The 17,237-nt window shown below is 53.8% G+C and overlaps 1 protein-coding gene across 2 annotated transcripts in view; it reads left to right on the plus strand.

Annotated features, from left to right (window-relative positions):
• Nucleotides 1-17,237, plus strand: part of PRKAR1B (protein kinase cAMP-dependent type I regulatory subunit beta) — a 71,800-nt gene that overhangs the window by 1,929 nt on the left and 52,634 nt on the right. For both annotated transcript variants that reach the window (XM_066343022.1, XM_066343021.1), the window contains exons 3-4: nt 14,408-14,575; nt 15,784-15,875. In XM_066343022.1, the coding sequence (XP_066199119.1) occupies nt 14,408-14,575; nt 15,784-15,875 (260 nt within the window). The remainder of the gene's footprint in view (nt 1-14,407; nt 14,576-15,783; nt 15,876-17,237) is intronic.

Raw genomic sequence — 17,237 nt, forward strand, 5'->3', positions numbered from 1 at the left:
TCTCCTGTGGACCCGGAGCCTGGACCCAGACGAAGGAGTTTATTTCTTCCCTTTAAAGCAACCTTTTTAAAAAAAGGAAGGAAGGAAAGAAGAAATGAAGGAATTTTTTTTTAGAGAAATGCATGCTCTTTAAAGAAAGTTGGAAAAGGTCAGATGTAGAAAGGAGAAATAAAATTCGTTGGCCGTCCTCTACACCGGCCTCCCTCATGCATTGTTTTTGAAACACGGTGGTTGGTCATCATGTTATAGGGGCTGTTGATGTTTCGTGTTTTATGTTTTTTACGAGGCTTCACAGACCTCGCTCTAAGTGATTGCGCAATGTGGTGTTGAGAAGATACACTGGACTTCTCTGAATCTTTCCCTCGTGATCAGATAATTGGATTGTTTCTAATTCTTTTTAGATAAAAAAGTACACCACACTAACATCTGTAGGTACGTTTTTTTTTTTCTGTACGTGGTTTTGCTTGCTGTGTGTGGCTTTTCAGATGTGAAATCCTGGGGTTCCTATAGAGACTCCTGGTCTGAGGGGCCCAGTTGGTGCTGCGGACATTTTTGCCCACACGGTGCCCTGGCTTCCACGCCCGCTGTGACTGTTTTAATTAAAAAGTCTGTTTTCCTATAGTTAGATGAAAATGGTCATGTGGCTTTAGTCCACTTAAGGAGGTCACTTTGGGAGGGGTTTCAGTCCCCAAGCACCGGGACAAAGGATGGGGGGAGCAGGGTCACCAATTCCTGCAGGGAGAATCAGCCAGATGACATCCTTAACCCCCTCAAAACAGAGCTTGGTTAGGTCGGGAGCTACTTAACTTGGCCGGTTCACCTGTGAACCGCAGTCAGGGACTAGTCTCGCAGGATGGGGCTTACTGGCCATGCAGGGCATGGACCTGACGTGGCAGGATGCTGAGGCCAGACCTGAGCTGAGGTGCTCACCAGGGTGCACTTTGCACCTGTGGGTCATTTCCGTGGCTGAGGCATTTTGGTGGTTCCATGTGGTGGGTGGGTTGCCGTTGCCATCTCCGGGGTGTGTGGAGGTAGAGGGCAGAGATGTACAGGGTCAGGCGGGCTCCTTGTTCTTGTGGGGATGCTCCAGGTCTTGCTGGTGGGCTGGGCATGTGGTGAGGAGAGAGGCCTGGGGCACAACTCCTGGGGTTTGGTCTGGGCCCTTGAGTGAATGGGGGTGCCATGTGCCAGGGAGGGGACAGTGAGAGAAGGCAAGGTTGGACGGAAGAATTAAGAGCTGAGCTTTGAAGATGTGGGTGTGAGTCATCAGGGAGGCTGTGAGTGTGGAGGTCAGGGAAGAGGCTGGGGCGAAGGCAGAGGCTGGGGAGGCTAATTGATCCTACTTGCTCTGGCAGGTGGCTTGTCACCTCCTTGGACAGGTCAGAACCGAGGCCCCGAAGAGGTCGGGCGACCTGTGCACAGGCCAGTGATGAGGAAGGCCCTCGTTCCTGGGTTCTAAGCTGAGCGTGTCCTACTGTTCCACAATAAGGAAATTGTGTGGGTCCTTATTTTCTAAGTCATGGTCACCATGGCAACCACATCAGTTTGCTGGGGCAGCTGTAACAAGTCCCACAAACTGGGGGTTTAAACCACAGCCATGTCCTCAGTTCTGGAGGCTGGAGGCGGAGCTCACAGCGTCACGGCTGTTATTCCGGTGGGCTCAGGAGGGCCTGCTCTTGGCTGGTCCCCTGGCGGCTGGCGGTGTGCGGGAATCCTGGGTGTTCCCGGGCTTGTGGGTGCATCACCCGTCTCTGCTTTCCTCACATGTCCCTTCTGTAAGGACACAGTCACACTGGATGGGCCCCTGATGACCTCATGTTACCTTGATCACGTCTGTAAAGACCTTATCTCCAAATACAGTCATGTGCTGAGGTGCTGGGGCTGAGGCTTCCACAGGTCTGTTTTGGGGGACACAGTTCAACCCAAACAGCTGCTTCCCCAGTGTGGGCAGGGGGTGCAGGAGGCCTACACTGGCCGTGGCCACCGCTGATAAAAACGCCTCTGCCACAGGTGACAAGAGCTGTCACATCCGAGCGCAGAGACAATGTCTGACGTTATCCTGTGTCGAGGGCAAAGCCACAGGCTATTTTTATTTCTTTTTCCTGTAAGAGCTGATAGGCACTGGCTTCGGGCTGGTTTTGTGAATTCGCTGGAATCGAATGCATGCTTTTATTGGTGGGTGCATCTTCCTGGGGAGAAAATTGGTGGTTTGCAGTGGGTCCTCAATGATCTGCGACCCTTCGGACACGAAGTCTTGAGTCCTGCCCTTGCCAGGAGGCTGCGGTGTCGTGATAAGGGCCAGGAAATGCTCTTTCCTCTCGCTGGGAGCCGGGAGCCAGGGCCACGGGGGGTGGGGGGGCAGGCCGGAAGCATGTCACGGGCAGGAAGGCGTGTGGAGGCCTGAAGCTGGGGTGTGTAGCTGCCTGGCACAGACCAACGGGATGGCCCAGCTAGAGGGGTGCTGCCCCCCCGGCTGGCCGGGCACGGCTCCTGCTGCTCAGGCCTCGGTGAGTGTGTGTGCGTCATCTCGGGGGGCCAGCTCTGCTGAGGTGGAAACTTAAGGGGGTGAAATGGCCCGTGTCCTCTGTGGACACAGCCCTGGAGCCTCATGGGACACGGTCGTTGGGAGGTCATGTCATGAGCAGGCCGTCATCCTTTTAACAGTGAATTTTAAACGCCATAGGAAACGATCACGCCATAAAAATGCACCTGTCACCCTCTCCTGTGTCCAACCCTATGTTTTCCTGAGGACTTCCCATGCTTTGCAACGTGTGTGTGTGCACGCGCACACACACACACACACACACAGATGTGGATCGTTTTAGCATGTGTGCACTTTAAAAAATTTTTCTTCTTAGTGCCATTTTTATTGTGGTAAAATATACACGACACAAAATTCACCATTTTGACCATTTTTTTTTCTTTTTGTATTTTTCTGAAGTTGGAAATGGGGAGGCAGTCAGACAGACTCCCGCATGTGCCCGACCGGGATCCACCCGGCACGCCCACCAGGGGGCGATGCTCTGCCCATCCGGGGCGTCGCTCTGTTGCAACCAGAGCCATTCTAGTGCCTGAGGCAGACGCCATAGAGCCATCCCCAGCGCCCGGGCCAACTTTGCTCCAATGGAGCCTTGGCTGCGGGAGGGGAAGAGAGAGACAGAGAGGAAGGAGGGGAGAGGGGTGGAGAAGCAGATGGGCGCTTCTCCTGTGTGCCCCAGCCGGGAATCGAACCCAGGACTTCTGCACACCACGCTGACGCTCTACCACTGAGCCAACCGGCCAGGGCCCATTTTGACCATTTTTAAGTGTCCATTTCAGTGGCATTAAGTGCGTTCAGGTTGCTCTGCATCCTCTTGGTAGCATTTTTATGACGTCTTGTGGCCATAAAACACTCTATCTCATGTAAATGTCATAGTTTGCCCCTTCCTTCTGTTGCTTTGCATTTGATGGCTTCTGGGTGTTTTTCTCTTTCGAAGACACCTTTGTGTGAAGGGGATGGTTGGGAAGAGAAAAAGAGGCTCCCGGCGTATGTCTCGGGGTGGGGGGAGCCTGGCAGAAGGTGTCCGCACATTTGATACGGCTCTCGAACCATCTCACCAGCTCCCCCCAAAAGAGCGATGAGCTCACTGTTTCCTGGTGTGGGTGACTCGCACGGCCTTCCCAAATTCTCACCGACAGTGGCTTCTGTGACCATTGTTTCTGTCCCTTCCTGCTGGCATGGCGCCTTCTCCCGAATATTGGTTCCGCGGTGGGTTTCCCCTTTGTCTGTTGGTCACATAATCCGATGATCTGGGCCAGCTCTTTGGTCTTTAATAAAACTAACAGATTACATTGTTCTCACTTTTGGAAAGAGCAGTGGACACACCTAAAAAGGGAGAACCCAGGCCAGCCTTTTGAGGGCCTTTTATGGAAGTGAATCCCACACCCCTCGGATGACCACTCCTGAAGGCCGTGTGATCTGTACGAGGCTTTATACGAGGAGCCTGGTGGCACTGTTCTAGAGCTCAGGGTTGGCCAGTGGGTGGCAGACAGGCATAAATTGGGGGGACTGATGTGTCAAACTCCCGGGGGTCTGGAGAGAAACTCGAGTGGAAGCATGCCCTCCGTCCACCTGTCTGTCTGTTGGTCCCACCACTATTGTAGAGCATGCTCGGGCCTCCGGGGTCCAAGGGGACTTGCCGGGGACGCCCAGGTGGCAGTGATGGGGTCGTGGGTGGGCGGTGGGCAGTGTCTGTGTGGTCTAAGTAGAAAAACAAACAGAACATTAAGTCTTGCTTCTTGTTATTGTTGTTTTTTAACTGGAAAGAGTGACGTGTCACATGGGAACAGTTCAGGGACTCCTGAAGAGAAGAGGGCGTGAACCACCCTCGCCCCTGCCTGCCCTCCTCTGAGCCCACCTCTGTGCTTACTCGCTGGGATTTTTTGGAAGTCTTACGCATGTGCGTGTGGATGTGGCTCTCCTTTGAGGGAGTCACACACCGAATCTGTGCGAAGGTGGCTTCCTTCCCTCTGCCCACCGGGAAGCCACCGGGGCCGCCATGTCGGCACAGGGGACTCACTGCGCACCTTTAGACTCACCGTCGAATCGAAACGCAGCCACCTTTTCTGTCTTTGGCGTGTAACTTTATGAATTAAAAAAAAATTATTGAGTTTACGGGGGTGACATTGGTTAATACAATTACACAAGTGTCAGACGTACAGTTCTATAACACATCATCTGTACGGTGGGTCACATGTTCCAGTCTCCCTCCCTCCCCATTTCTCCCCCTTTGCCCCCTCTGCCTCCCCCATCACCAAACCTGTCTGTGTCTATGAGGGTTTTCTTTTTTTGCTTAATTCCTTCACCCTTTCCACCCAGACCCCCCGCCCCTAACTCCGTGCATGTTGACAGATGTGTGCAGTCCTGTAGCTGTTACCACGGTCAAGGTACAGAAGAGCTTCCTCGCCCGCCTTTGCCCTCCTCAGTGCCCTCTGCCCTGCGGGGTCCAGTGGTTTAACCCTAATTCCTCCACAACCACCGATGCGTCCCCCCACTACGGTTCTGCACGCTCCTGAGCAGGCTGTACCTGGGGCCCTGCAGTAGGTGGCTTTTAAAAAAAAAAAATTTATTTATTTACTTTTTTAGATTTTATTTATTCATTTTTATTAGAGAGAGGGGGGGGGAGAGAGAGGGAGAGATAGAGAGAGAACAGGGGGAGGAGCAGGAAGCATCAACTCCCATATGTGCCTTGACCAGGCAAGCCCAGGGTTTTGAACCGGCGACCTCAGCATTCCAGGTTGATGCTTCATCCACTACACCACCACAGGTCAGGCCAGTATGTGGCTTTTTTTTTTTTTTTTTTTGTATTTTTCTGAAGCTAGAAACCGGGAGAGACAGTCAGACAGACTCCAGCATGTGCCTGACCGGGATCTACCCGGCACGCCCACCAGGGGGCGATGCTCTGTCCCTCCGGGGCGTCGCTCTGTTGCGACCAGAGCCACTCTAGCGCCTGGGGCAGAGGCCAAGGAGCCATCCTGAGCGCCCGGGCCATCCTTGCTCCAATGGAGCCTTGGCTGCGGGAGGGGAAGAGAGAGACAGAGAGGAAGGAGAGGGGGAGGGGTGGAGAAGCAAATGGGCGCTTCTCCTGTGTGCCCTGGCCGGGAATCGAACCCGGGACTTCTTCACGTCAAGCCAACGCTCTACCACTGAGCCAACCGGCCAGGGCCCAGTATGTGGCTTTTTGACACAGCACCTTGGAGAGTCACCCTGGTGTTGTGCATGCCAGGACACCATTGAATAGACGGATCGCAGTTTGTTCACACTTTGCCCAGTGGAAGGGACACTTGGGTCATTTCCGGATTTTGGCAATCACAGACAAAGCCACTGCAAACATCCACTGTGTGGACTTCTGTGTGGACATGGCCTTTCGGTCACCGTCCAGCCCGTGGGGTTGTGGGGCTGGATGGCAGCGTGGGTCACTCTGGAAGAAGCTGCCAGACTGTTTCCCAGAGTGTCTGTACTATCCTGTGTCTGACCACACTAGTGCTTGTCTCTCCATATCATCAGCGCCTCGTGTGGTCAGCTTTTAGCCTTTCTTATAGATATACGGACACTCGGCCCGGTGAGAGTTTGGGTCAACGACAGAGCACGTAGGCAACGATGGTTCCGTATTGTTATAATGGAGCCGGAAGATACCTATCACCCCGTGACATTGTAGCAAGGCATGTGGTGCACGAGTTGGCCACGACGCTGGCCTGTGGTGCTTACTAGTCTGCGAGGTATTCCATCAGCACATCACTCAGCCTCACCCCCGCTGCCCAGGGCAGCATCTAGCCCTGGGGGCTCCACCCATGGTGAGTGTCCTAGGCAGGCGTTCCATCTTTATCACCCACACCAATCGTCTTGTTGATGGAGGCTGTGTCTATTCTATGTTTATATGCTCAAACCCTTGGTGTTACAGTTGCCTATGGCGGTATTCGGTACAGTGACAGGCCTGCACAGACTTACAGCCCAGGTGCGTACCCGAGGGCCCAGGTGTGCAGTAGGCATGCCAGCCAGGTGTGTCTGAGTGACTTGGTGTCACGACAGACTCGCCTGACAACGTATTTCTCAGGACAGGTCATCTCCGCAATGACTGTGGTAGAGTGTCTTAGTGGGTTTTTTTGGTTTTTTTTCATTTTCTGATGACTTACTGGGGTTGAACATCTTTTCAGACAGTTATCTGCCATCTGCATACCTTCTCTGCCCAAGTGTCTGTTCATGTCTTCTGTCCATTTTTATTAAGCTGTTTTCTTACTATTGTGCGTAAAGATTTTTTTATGTCTTAAACTTGTGCCCTTATATCATATATACGATCCCTGTTCTGTGCCTGACGTGATCTGTAAACGTCTTCTTCTGTCCTTAGCTTGTCTTTTTGTTCTCTTGACCAAGTTCTTCATGGAGCAAATGTTTTTATTTTTGAGGTCCAGTTTATCAATATGTTTTAATTTTTTTTTAAATTTTATTATTATTATTATTTTTCATTTTTCCGAAGCTGGAAACAGGGAGGCAGTCAGACAGACTCCCGCATGCGCCCGACCGGGATCCACCCGGCATGCCCACCAGGGGGCGATGCTTTGCCCCTCTGGGGCATCGCTCTGTTGCGACCAGAGCCATTCTAGCGCCTGGGGCAGAGACCACAGAGCCATCCGCACTGCCCGGGCCATCCTTGCTCCAATGGAGCCTCGGCTGTGGGAGGGGAAGAGAGAGACAGAGAGGAAGGAGAGGGGGAGGGGTGGAGAAGCAGATGGGTGCCTTTCCTGTGTGCCCTGGCCGGGAATCGAACCCGGGACTCCTGAACGCCAGGCTGACGCTCTACCGCTGAGCCAACCGGCCAGGGCCTCAATATGTTTTAAATGGCTTGTGCTTTATTTTTATTTATTGTTTGTTTTTTCAAAAAAAAGGAGAGGAGAGAGAGAGAGAGAAAAACATTAATTGTTGTTCCATATAATGATGCATTCATTGGTTGGCTTTTGTACGTGGCATGACTGGGGATTGAACCTACAATGTGCTGGTGAATGGAGACAGTGCTCTAATCGACGGAGCTGCTGTGCTGGGGCTGGCTAGCGGTTTTGTATTTAAGATTGCATCTAAGAACTCCCCTGAGAGAGGCGCACCTTTGCTGACAGTTCACTGGCCATGTGTATGTGGGTCTCGCCGGTCTGCTTGGGGGTGGCTCCTCTTGGTGACGCCACGCTGTCTGGTTACTCTGTCCTTCGGTCAGTATTGACCACAGGTGGTGCGTCTTTCAACTTTCTTCTGTTTCAAAATGGTTTTGTCTATTGTAATAGTTACTTTGCCTTTCCAGGTGTGTGTTAGAAAGATCCTGGTGATAGGAACCAAAAAAATACCCTCTTGGGACTTTGATTGGGATCACGTTATGTACATATATGTGCATCCATTTGGGGAGAGCAGGGAGCATAGCAATCGAATCTTCCAGTCCATGGACTCAGGCTATTTCTCCATCTTTGTTTTCTTTCCTCAGTAAAACAAACAACAGTTATCATTTTCAATTTACAGGTCCTTCACGTACGTTGTTAGTTTACTCCTATTTCATTTTTAAAATTTTTATTTTTCAATTACTATTTACAGTCAGTGTTATTCTGTATTAGTTGCAGGTGCAGAGCATAGTGGTTAGATAATCATACACATTACAAAGTATTTCCCCCTGATATTTCTATCTGGCACCATGCATAGTACATCATTGACTACGTTCCCTATGCTGTGATATATTTCATTTTTTATTCTAAGTGATACTTAAAAAAAAAAAAGAACAGTCTTTACTATTTAAAGCAGTTCCAGGCTTACAGAAAAACTGAGTCTAGAGCTCGGAGAGTTCCCATAACCCTCCTCCTCCACGATTTCCCGGTTGTTAACATTTCAGCATTAATGTCGTACCAGTTGCTACAAATGATGACGCATCACTGTTAACTGAAGTCTATAGTTACAGCAGGGTTCACCTTCTGTGTCTTACAGTTCTGTGGGTTTTGACAGATACTTAGTGTCACAGAGCCGTCTTTAAAGTATCACACACACTAGTTCTCCTGCCCCGAAGTCCCGTGCTCCCTCAATTCATCCCCTTCTGCTCTCCCCCAGGTCTCTGGAGACCACGGATCTTCTTATTGTCGCTGAAATTTTGTCTTTTCCAGAATGTCACACAGCTGGAATCACACAGCACTTAGTCATCTGCATTTCAGGTCCCTCCATGTCTTTTGGTGGCTGTTAGCTCATTTATTTATTTATTTTTTTTATTTTTATTTTTTTTTACAGAGGCAGAGATAGACAGGGACAGACAGACAGGAACTGAGAGAGATGAGAAGCATCAATCATCAGTTTCTCGTTGCGCGTTGCGACTTCTTAGTTGTTCATTGATTGCTTTCTCACATGTGCCTTGACCGTGGGCCTTCAGCAGACCGAGTAACCCCCTGCTGGAGCCAGTGACCTTGGGTCCAAGCTGGTGAGCTCTTTCTTTGCTCAAGCCAGATGAGCCCGCGCTCAAGCTGGTGAGCTCGGGGTCTTGAACCTGGGTCCTTCCGCGTCCCAGTCCGACGCTCTATCCACTGCGCCACGACCTGGTCAGGCAGCTCATTTATTTTTTATCACTTCATAATATTCCTCTGTCTGCCGGGACCACGGTTTGCTCACCCAGCATCTCCCGAAGGATGTCTGGGTAGCTTCCAAGTTTTGATGATTATGAACACAGTTCCTATAAACATCCCCGTGCAGGATGTGAGCGCTCCCCCAGTGGTCCCAGAGCTCCCGTTGGGGGACAGGCCACCACATGGTACACCCTGGGCACTGTGAAAAGAAGGAACCACAACACTCAAAGCCACAGCCTCGCAGCCCCAGGCACCGTGGGAGCTACTTTCTGGTGGGGGCTGTCTGCCCACGTGTCTGTCCCCTTGATGCTGGGACCTGGTGCTGCCCTGCTGTGCGGCTGCTCCTCCTCCCTGTCCCCAGGGGTCCATCTCCAGGCCCACTGGCCCGATGCTGGCCTGCTGCAGGGACCTGCTTCTCCCAAGGCCTCCTGGTCCTCCGCAGGCCCGCAGTGCCACCAGATCAGAGACGGCCGGACACTTCCAAAATGGGTATTTGGCCCTGGCCGGTTGGCTCAGTGGTAGAGCGTCGGCCTGGCATGTAGAGGTCCCGGGTTCGATTCCCGGCCAGGGCACACAGGAAAAGCGCCCATCTGCTTCTCCACCCCTCCCCCTCTCCTTCCTCTCTGTCTCTCTCTTCCCCTCCCGCAGCCGAGGCTCCATTGGAGCAAAGATGGCCCGGGCGCTGGGGATGGCTCCTTGGCCTCTGCCCCAGGCGCTAGAGTGACTCTGGTCGCGGCAGAGCGACGCCCCGGAGGGGCAGAGCATCGCCCCCTGGTGGGCGTGCCGGGTGGATCCCGGTCGGGCGCATGCGGGAGTCTGTCTGACTGTCTCTCGCCGTTTCCAGCTTCAGAAAATACAAAAAAAAAAAAACACCCAAAAAACAAAAAACAAAACAAAAAAAACCAAAATGGGTATTTGTTCATGTTCCCATGTCAGTGTATATTTCCAGAATGATCTTATAAGTCACATCCACAACGGGAAAGACAGTTTAGAAATCCGTGCCCACAGGACTATGCTCCAGACACACATTTTCCCCTTTCTTTCCACGTTCCCAGCCATCTCACTCTCTACATACTTGTGAGTTAAGTGTGACGCGGTTTGGTGTCCCCCTCTCCCCCCACCCCCAGCCTCACACACGAGGGGACAGGGCTGTGGACCGTGGCAGCTGCGGCCGTGCTGGTCACCGTGTCTCCAGGCTCAGCGCCCAGCGTGGGCCCTGCTCATTCGGGACACAGCGGGTATCGTCACGCTGAATGGCTCAGCTGCGAACATCTGTCCAGATCCGTGTCTCACACTCGGAGCTGAAGCAGCAGCAGCTGTTCCTCCCCTCGCGGAAGCGTTTTAATGTAACAAGATACGGCCGCCCAGAAGGGACCGTGGGGGCGCTCAAAGCATTTTTTTTCCCCCCAAAGAACGTTCAAAGCTCTCAGAAAATGACTGAATAATTATTTTGAAGAGAGGTTGGTTCCATCGAATCTTCGGAAAAGGGGAAAGACACAGGCATCTCGCCGGCTCTCGGGAGGCCGAGGGTGTCTCCCTGGAGTTGTGTTTTCCTGGGTTTGTCCCTCTCTGTTCTCTCTCTCCATCCCGCACGCGGGATCAAGTCGAAAAGCCACTGTATGTGCTTTTTAAAATAATAGGTTATTTTTGTCGCCTGACCCGTGGTGGCGCAGTGGATAAAGCGTCGACCTGGAAATGCTGAGGTCGCCGGTTCGAAACCCTGGGCTTGCCTGGTCAAGGCACATATGGGAGTTGATGCTTCCAGCTCCTCCCCCCTCCTCTCTCTCTCCTCTCTCTCCCTCTCTCTCTCCTCTCTAAAAATGAATAAATAAAATTTAAAAAAAAATTAAAAAAATTTTTAATAAAAAAAAATAATAGGTTATTTTTGGAGAAATTTTAGGTCCATAGAAAAATTGAGCAGAAAGTACCGAGTCTCATATGCCTCCCACGCTCCCCTCCTTCCCCTGTTTTGGACATTCTGTGTCCCTGTGGTTTATTGTTGGAACCCATGGGCCCACTGGATACACACAGGTGTTGTTACCCGAAGTCCACGGTTTACGTCGGAGGCCCTCTTGGAGTTGTGCGTTCCCGTGGGTCGGGACAGACGTGTGATGATGTGTGTGCATCTATAAGTATCATCGTGTCACTGCCCCCAACAGTCCTCTGTGCCCCGCCTGTTCACACCCGACCCCTGGACTCACCAATCTGTCACCGTCCCCATAGATCTGCTTGTTCCAGAAGGTCACATACCTGCAGTCACAGTACGTGCACCGCTGTCACTTAACCATGTGCATTTCAGGTTTTCCCGCGTCTTTTCATGGCTGGACAGGCCTTTGTTTTTAGTGCTGTGTCATGCTCCATCGTCTGGGGGGACCACTGTTTGTTCTGCAGCCCTATTGAAGGACGTTTTGGTGTTTTCCAAGTTTGGGCAACGATGAATAAAGTTGCTCTAAATACCCTTGTGGAGGTTTTGTGTAGACGTAGGTTTTCAACTCCCTCGGGTCAATACCAGGGAGTGCGACTGCTGGACCAGATGGGAAGAGTATGTTTAGTTTTGTAAGAAATGGCCAAACTGTGTTCTTTTTGATTTATTGATTTTTAGAGAGAGGGAGAGAGAGAGAGTGGGAGGGGAGGATAAGCAGGAAATATCAACTCATAGCAGTTGCTTCCTGTATGTGCCTTGACTCGGTGAGCCCCGGGGTTTCGAACTGGCGACCTCAGCATTCCAGGTTGACTATCCACTGTGCCACCACAGGTCAGGCTGTTTTCTCTCTTAGCTGATTTGTTTTAGAGAGAGAAAGGGAGAAGCATTCATTTGTTGCTCTGTTTGTGCATGCAATGGCTGCTTCCCGAATGTGCCCCGACTGGGGGTCAAACCCACAACCTTGGCATTCCGGGATGACACTCTAACACAGTGGTCCCCAAACCCCGGGCCGCGGACTGGTACTGGTCTGTGGGCCATTTGGTACTGGTCCTCAGAGAAAGAATAAATAACTTACATTATTTCCGTTTTATTTATATTTAAGTCTGAACGATGTTTTATTTTTTAAAAATGAGCAGATTCCCTCTGTTACATCCGTCTAAGACTCACTCTTGACGCTTGTCTCGGTCACGTGATACATTTATCCGTCCCACCCTAACGGCCGGTCCGCGAAAATATTTTCTGACATTAAACTGGTCCGTGGCCCAAAAAAAGGTTGGGGACCACTGCTCTAACAGACGGAGCTAACCGGCCGGGGCTGAAACGGCCAGACTGTTTTCCAAAGTGGCCGCATGGCCTGCACTTCCACCAGCGGTGACCGGAGCTCCTGCTGCTCCGCGTCCTCGTCAGCACCTGGTGCGGTCAGCGCTCTGGATTCCGGCCCCTCTGACAGGGGTGCTGCGAGGCCGTGCCCGTTTTAATTTGCATTTCCCCGTGAGGGCCGAGGAGGAGCACCTCTTCATTCGCTTACACGCCGTCCCGAGGTCCTCCTCCGTCAGCTGTCTGTTCCGAGCTTCTGCCTATTTTCCAGTTGGTTGTTTGTTTTCTTATTATTGAGTTTTAAGGGTCTTGTACATTTTGCAAACAAGTCCTTTCTCAGACACGTTTTGCTAACATTTCCTCCCAGTCTGCCGCTGAACGGCTGTGTGTCCAGGCCTGTCCTTTGTCCTGTCCTGGTCTTGGTTTCCCCACCTCGGACGGGCCTGCTTCCTCTCTGAGACCTACGGCCGGTCGGCCGCAAGAGGGAGGCTGTGGTTTCTGGGCGGGGCCGCTGACCCTCGGCCCACAGAGTCCCAGGTCCTCGGTGGTGCAGACACCCCCTCCTGGGAAGGCACGCCCTGCGGGCACGGCCCCTCCTCTGGCGGATGCGAGGCTGCGTGATGAAGGGCCTCTAGAAATCCCCTGAAGAGGGACAAGGCAGCTGTGTCCTTCCCCAGCGAAGAGGGGCGTGGGGAGGAGTCCCTCGTCCCAGGGTCTTCCCGGGGGGCCACTCAGTTCCAGCTCCCGCCCTCCTCACTCAGTATTTTTCTTCTCAGCTGGATGTCTGCATGCCCCCTCTCCCCTGGTGAAGGAAAAACACAGTCAGAAGGAGACAGTGACCATCCCCTATGGCCCAGGGAGCGCTTGGCCCTGGGGACCCACAGGGACAGTCCCTGGAGCTGTGCCACCCGGTTCAGAGGCAGACGCTGGCCTCGGAGCTTTCTGGAAACGCCGTTCCCACACTGTTGTCATGACGATCCCCGTGGCTGGAGAGCCTGTCATGACCCCGGGCCCTGACCTTCCTGCTGCACAGACAGCTCATCAGCGTGACAACAGGAGACAGGAAGGGGGCTGTAGGGAACGGGAGGTTTTCCTGGCATCCTGAGAGGGGGTGGGTCGGGGATGCCAACCAGAAATCACAGTCACCCGCGGCGCCTGGGCCTTGTGTGTGGATCCACCTGTATCCTGCTGGCTTGACTCTCTGCCGCCCAACATGGAAAGTCGTCCCTGTGCCAGGACAGGGACGCTCCCTGGTCCAAGGCGAGGTCTGGACAGGGGGCTGCAGGGAAGGGCCAGCCCCCCATCTGTGAGGGACCCCTGCCTGCACAAGGGACCGCTGCGTTTGTCAGTGGCCTTGTCTGTGGACTTCCGAGCTGCTCGTTGAACCTCCTGGGTTCCGGGAGCCGCTGACGGGGCGGCTTTGTCTGATCACGGTCCCTTCAGCTGCGGACCCTCTCAGAGTGTCCTGCCTGTCCTGCTGGAAACCTCTGACTGCACCCACGCCTTCCGCCGTGAGCACGTGTCACAGCGCGTGCTCTGTAGGGGCTGTGGTGCGTGGGGTCAGCCCGCTGTCCCCCTGCCCGGTGGCCCCTGCAGCGTCAGCCTGAGCTCTGACACCCAGTAGCTGAGTGTGGTCTGTGCTCATGACATTTATACAATGGGGGATGGGCTCCAGCCCACCGTGACTCCGTTAGTTCATCTATTTCTTCGTCTGTGCTTGGGGTGCTGCTGCCCCCTGCGTGGGGGAGCAACTCCCAGCAAATGTGAACAGAAATGCTTTGCAGGTGGTGGGAGCGGAAGGGGGAGCTGATAGGACGGCTTTCTGCTGGAGGCGACATTAAAATGGGCCTTGAAGCACGTGTAGGAGTTCACCAGGGACCTGCTTGGTGGGTGGGCAGTGAGGTGGAGGCAACGCTGCATTCTCCTTTCATCTCTGCCTCCCACCCCGCCCTCCACTCCTCTGGCTCCTGGCTCACCTGAGCAGACAGTCCCAGAGGTTTGGCCGAGGCTGCCCCGTGTCTCACATCCTCTCCCTGTCTCCCCCGGCAGGAAGAGAACAGACAGATCTTGGCTCAGAAGTCAGCCTCCCAGTCTGACTCGCACGACGAGGAGGTCTCCCCGACGCTGCCGAACCCCGTGGTGACAGCCCGCTGCCGCCGTGGGGGCGTGAGCGCCGAGGTGTACACGGAGGAGGATGCTGTGTCCTATGTCCGGAAGGTGGGTGCCGGGGCCTGGGTGGGCAGCCCGTTGTCATGGTCACTGCCGCTGGCAGCCGAGCCGGCAACCGTGTGCCCTGGGCTCTCGTATGGGGTCTCCGCACCCCTGTGGCGGATCTGTGGTCCTGCCAGGCTCAGGGAAGGGACGGGAGGGACGTGGGGTCGTGGGTTGTGGGTGAGGGGGCCACAATTTGAGATGCAAGATCCTGTCATCACTCAGTGAGTGACCCTTTGGACACTGGGCTGGGCGCATCCACCGGGCAGGGGCTGTGAGGAGCTTGGCCTTTCCCTCATCTCGGTGCTTGATGGTTTGGCAGACAGAGACCCAGATCCCTCCCTGGCTGTACACACCCCAACACCCACCCTCCATCCCCTTCTCCTCCACCAGAAGGGTGGGGTCAGAGTGGCCCCAAGCACGGCTCAGGTTGTCTCTTTTTATAGTTTTCAAATCTTTTTTTTTTGTATTTTTCTGAAGTTGGAAACAGGGAGGCAGTCAGACAGACTCCCGTATGCGCCCGACCGGGATCCACCCGGCACGCCCACCAGGGGGCAATGCTCTGCCCATCTGGGGCGTCGCTCTGTTGCAACCAGAGCCATTCTAGCGTCTGAGGCAGAGGCCAAGGAGCCATCCTCAGCGCCCAGGTCATCTTTGCTCCAGTGGAGCCTCGGCTGCAGGAGGGGAAGAGAGAGACAGAGAGGAAGGAGAGGAGGAGGGGTGGAGAAGCAGATGGGCGCCTCTCCTGTGTGCCCTGGCCGGGAATCGAACCCGGGACTCCTGCATGCCAGGCCGACGCTCTACCACTGAGCCAACCGGCCAGGGCCGTTTTCAAATCTTTAAATAAGTGTTTGTCGCCTTAAAAAACAGCAAAATAAAGAAATCAGCACAGAGGTAGCAGTAGCACCAGGGACTGGAGCTCCTCTGCCATCTTCCGGGAGGCTTAGAGCCCACCGGAGCCGGTCCCCAAGACCAGGCTTCTCGATGGCGCTGAAGCCACCTCGGGTCGCCCCAGGTTTTTTCTATTCTTTCTCTTGTATCTTTTAAGTTAAATAAATATTGTGACGCCCATCACACTGCCAGTTGTTGGTCTTGACCATCTCCTGAGAACAACCGCTTGAAGGTGGAACAGTGTGATTTGCGACCACGTCAGAGTGCCTCAGGGACAAGCAGGGGCCCTGGTGCCCACAGCCTGACTGTGTGGCTTCCCGCAGGTCATCCCCAAGGACTACAAGACCATGACGGCGCTGGCCAAAGCCATCTCCAAGAACGTGCTGTTTGCTCACCTGGACGACAACGAGAGAAGGTAGGACCCAGGAAGGGGGCGGGGGGCGGGGGGCGGGTCCGACAGCCCTTCCCCGGGCCTGCTGGTCATGGGCTGTGAACCACGGTGACCCCTGTCTGGAGGGGAGGGGACGTGTGTCAGAGTCGAGGCGGCTTCCAAAAATGACATACTGTGAGCACCTGGGCTGCCCTCCTCAAATTCTGGGTCGTTACCTGAAGTTTCCACTCACAAACTTGTCACGGAAGGCTCCCGTCACCTCCTTTGCCCGGATCCCTGTGGGCTAATCGTCCAGAGTCCTCCCCTTGCGGGGACCCCGAGTCTGCCCTGAGCTCCCTGCCCATCGGAAGACGGGGCCGGAATGCTTGTCCAGCTGCTCCCACCTGTCTGAGGAGACAGGGGCCCTGAGGAAGGGTGACAGCCCGGAGGTGACAGTCACACGGCCTGGAAGGGCCTCGGGAGTGGGTGGGGGGCCTCGGGAGTGGGTGGGGGGCCTCGGGAGTGGGCGGGGGGGCCTCCGGAGTGGGTGGGGGGCCGGTGCGCTGCCGGGCGGCTTGGAGGCTCTGCTGGGGGACTGTGACCATGTCAGGAACTAGAAAAACTGGAAAGTTTTGGTAAAACAGAAAGCAAAAATGTCCCCCATCACCTGACTCACAGAGAGAGCACCATTGGGAATATTTCAGGGAAACCGTTAAGGGCTCGTTTTACACACTAGCTCTGTTGTCGCAAATGGAATTACGTCGTACGTGGTTCCCTCGCACCTGCCGGGTGTGGACGTCTCTGTTAGTGACGCTGTTGTGGTGGCTGTTGATGTCATTTCTCTGGAGGTGCTGAGTCACTGGGCGTAGTTTACGATGAACAGCGAGGTGATGACCTGACCATCCCCGTCCACTCCTCTCTGAGTGCCTGTGGTTTTAAGGTAAATTCCTCGGTGTGGACCTAGGGCTGTATGACATTTCAAAAATTCTTTCTCTTTTTTATTTTTGGCAAATTATAATTCTTCATTAGATTAACTGAATACATTTTGATATTGGTCCTATGCAATATTGAACAATATACAGATATATGAAAAAAAAAAGAGTGTTTTCACGTGCCCTCCTGTGTGATTGGCAGAGGTCTGAGATGACCCGTTCTGTGTGTGTGTGTGTGTGTGGGTCACGCACGCCGTATGCCAGCCGTACAACAGGGAAGCAGTGGTGTGTCCGGAGGCCCTTCTGCACGAGATCAGCCTGTTGGTGACGGCGCTGTGTCTGTCTCTCCCATTGCCGGGGTCATTAGGAGGTTTCTAGTTTCTGGTGTCATGGCGTCTCAGGAAGTGGAGAGCAGTGTTTGCCCGGATGGGTGCCCACACTGTTAGTCTCACAGGCTTCTGGGACGTCATGCTGG

The sequence above is a fragment of the Saccopteryx leptura genome, chromosome 6, assembly GCF_036850995.1.
Source record: "Saccopteryx leptura isolate mSacLep1 chromosome 6, mSacLep1_pri_phased_curated, whole genome shotgun sequence".
Classification (NCBI taxonomy): Eukaryota; Metazoa; Chordata; class Mammalia; order Chiroptera; family Emballonuridae; genus Saccopteryx; species Saccopteryx leptura.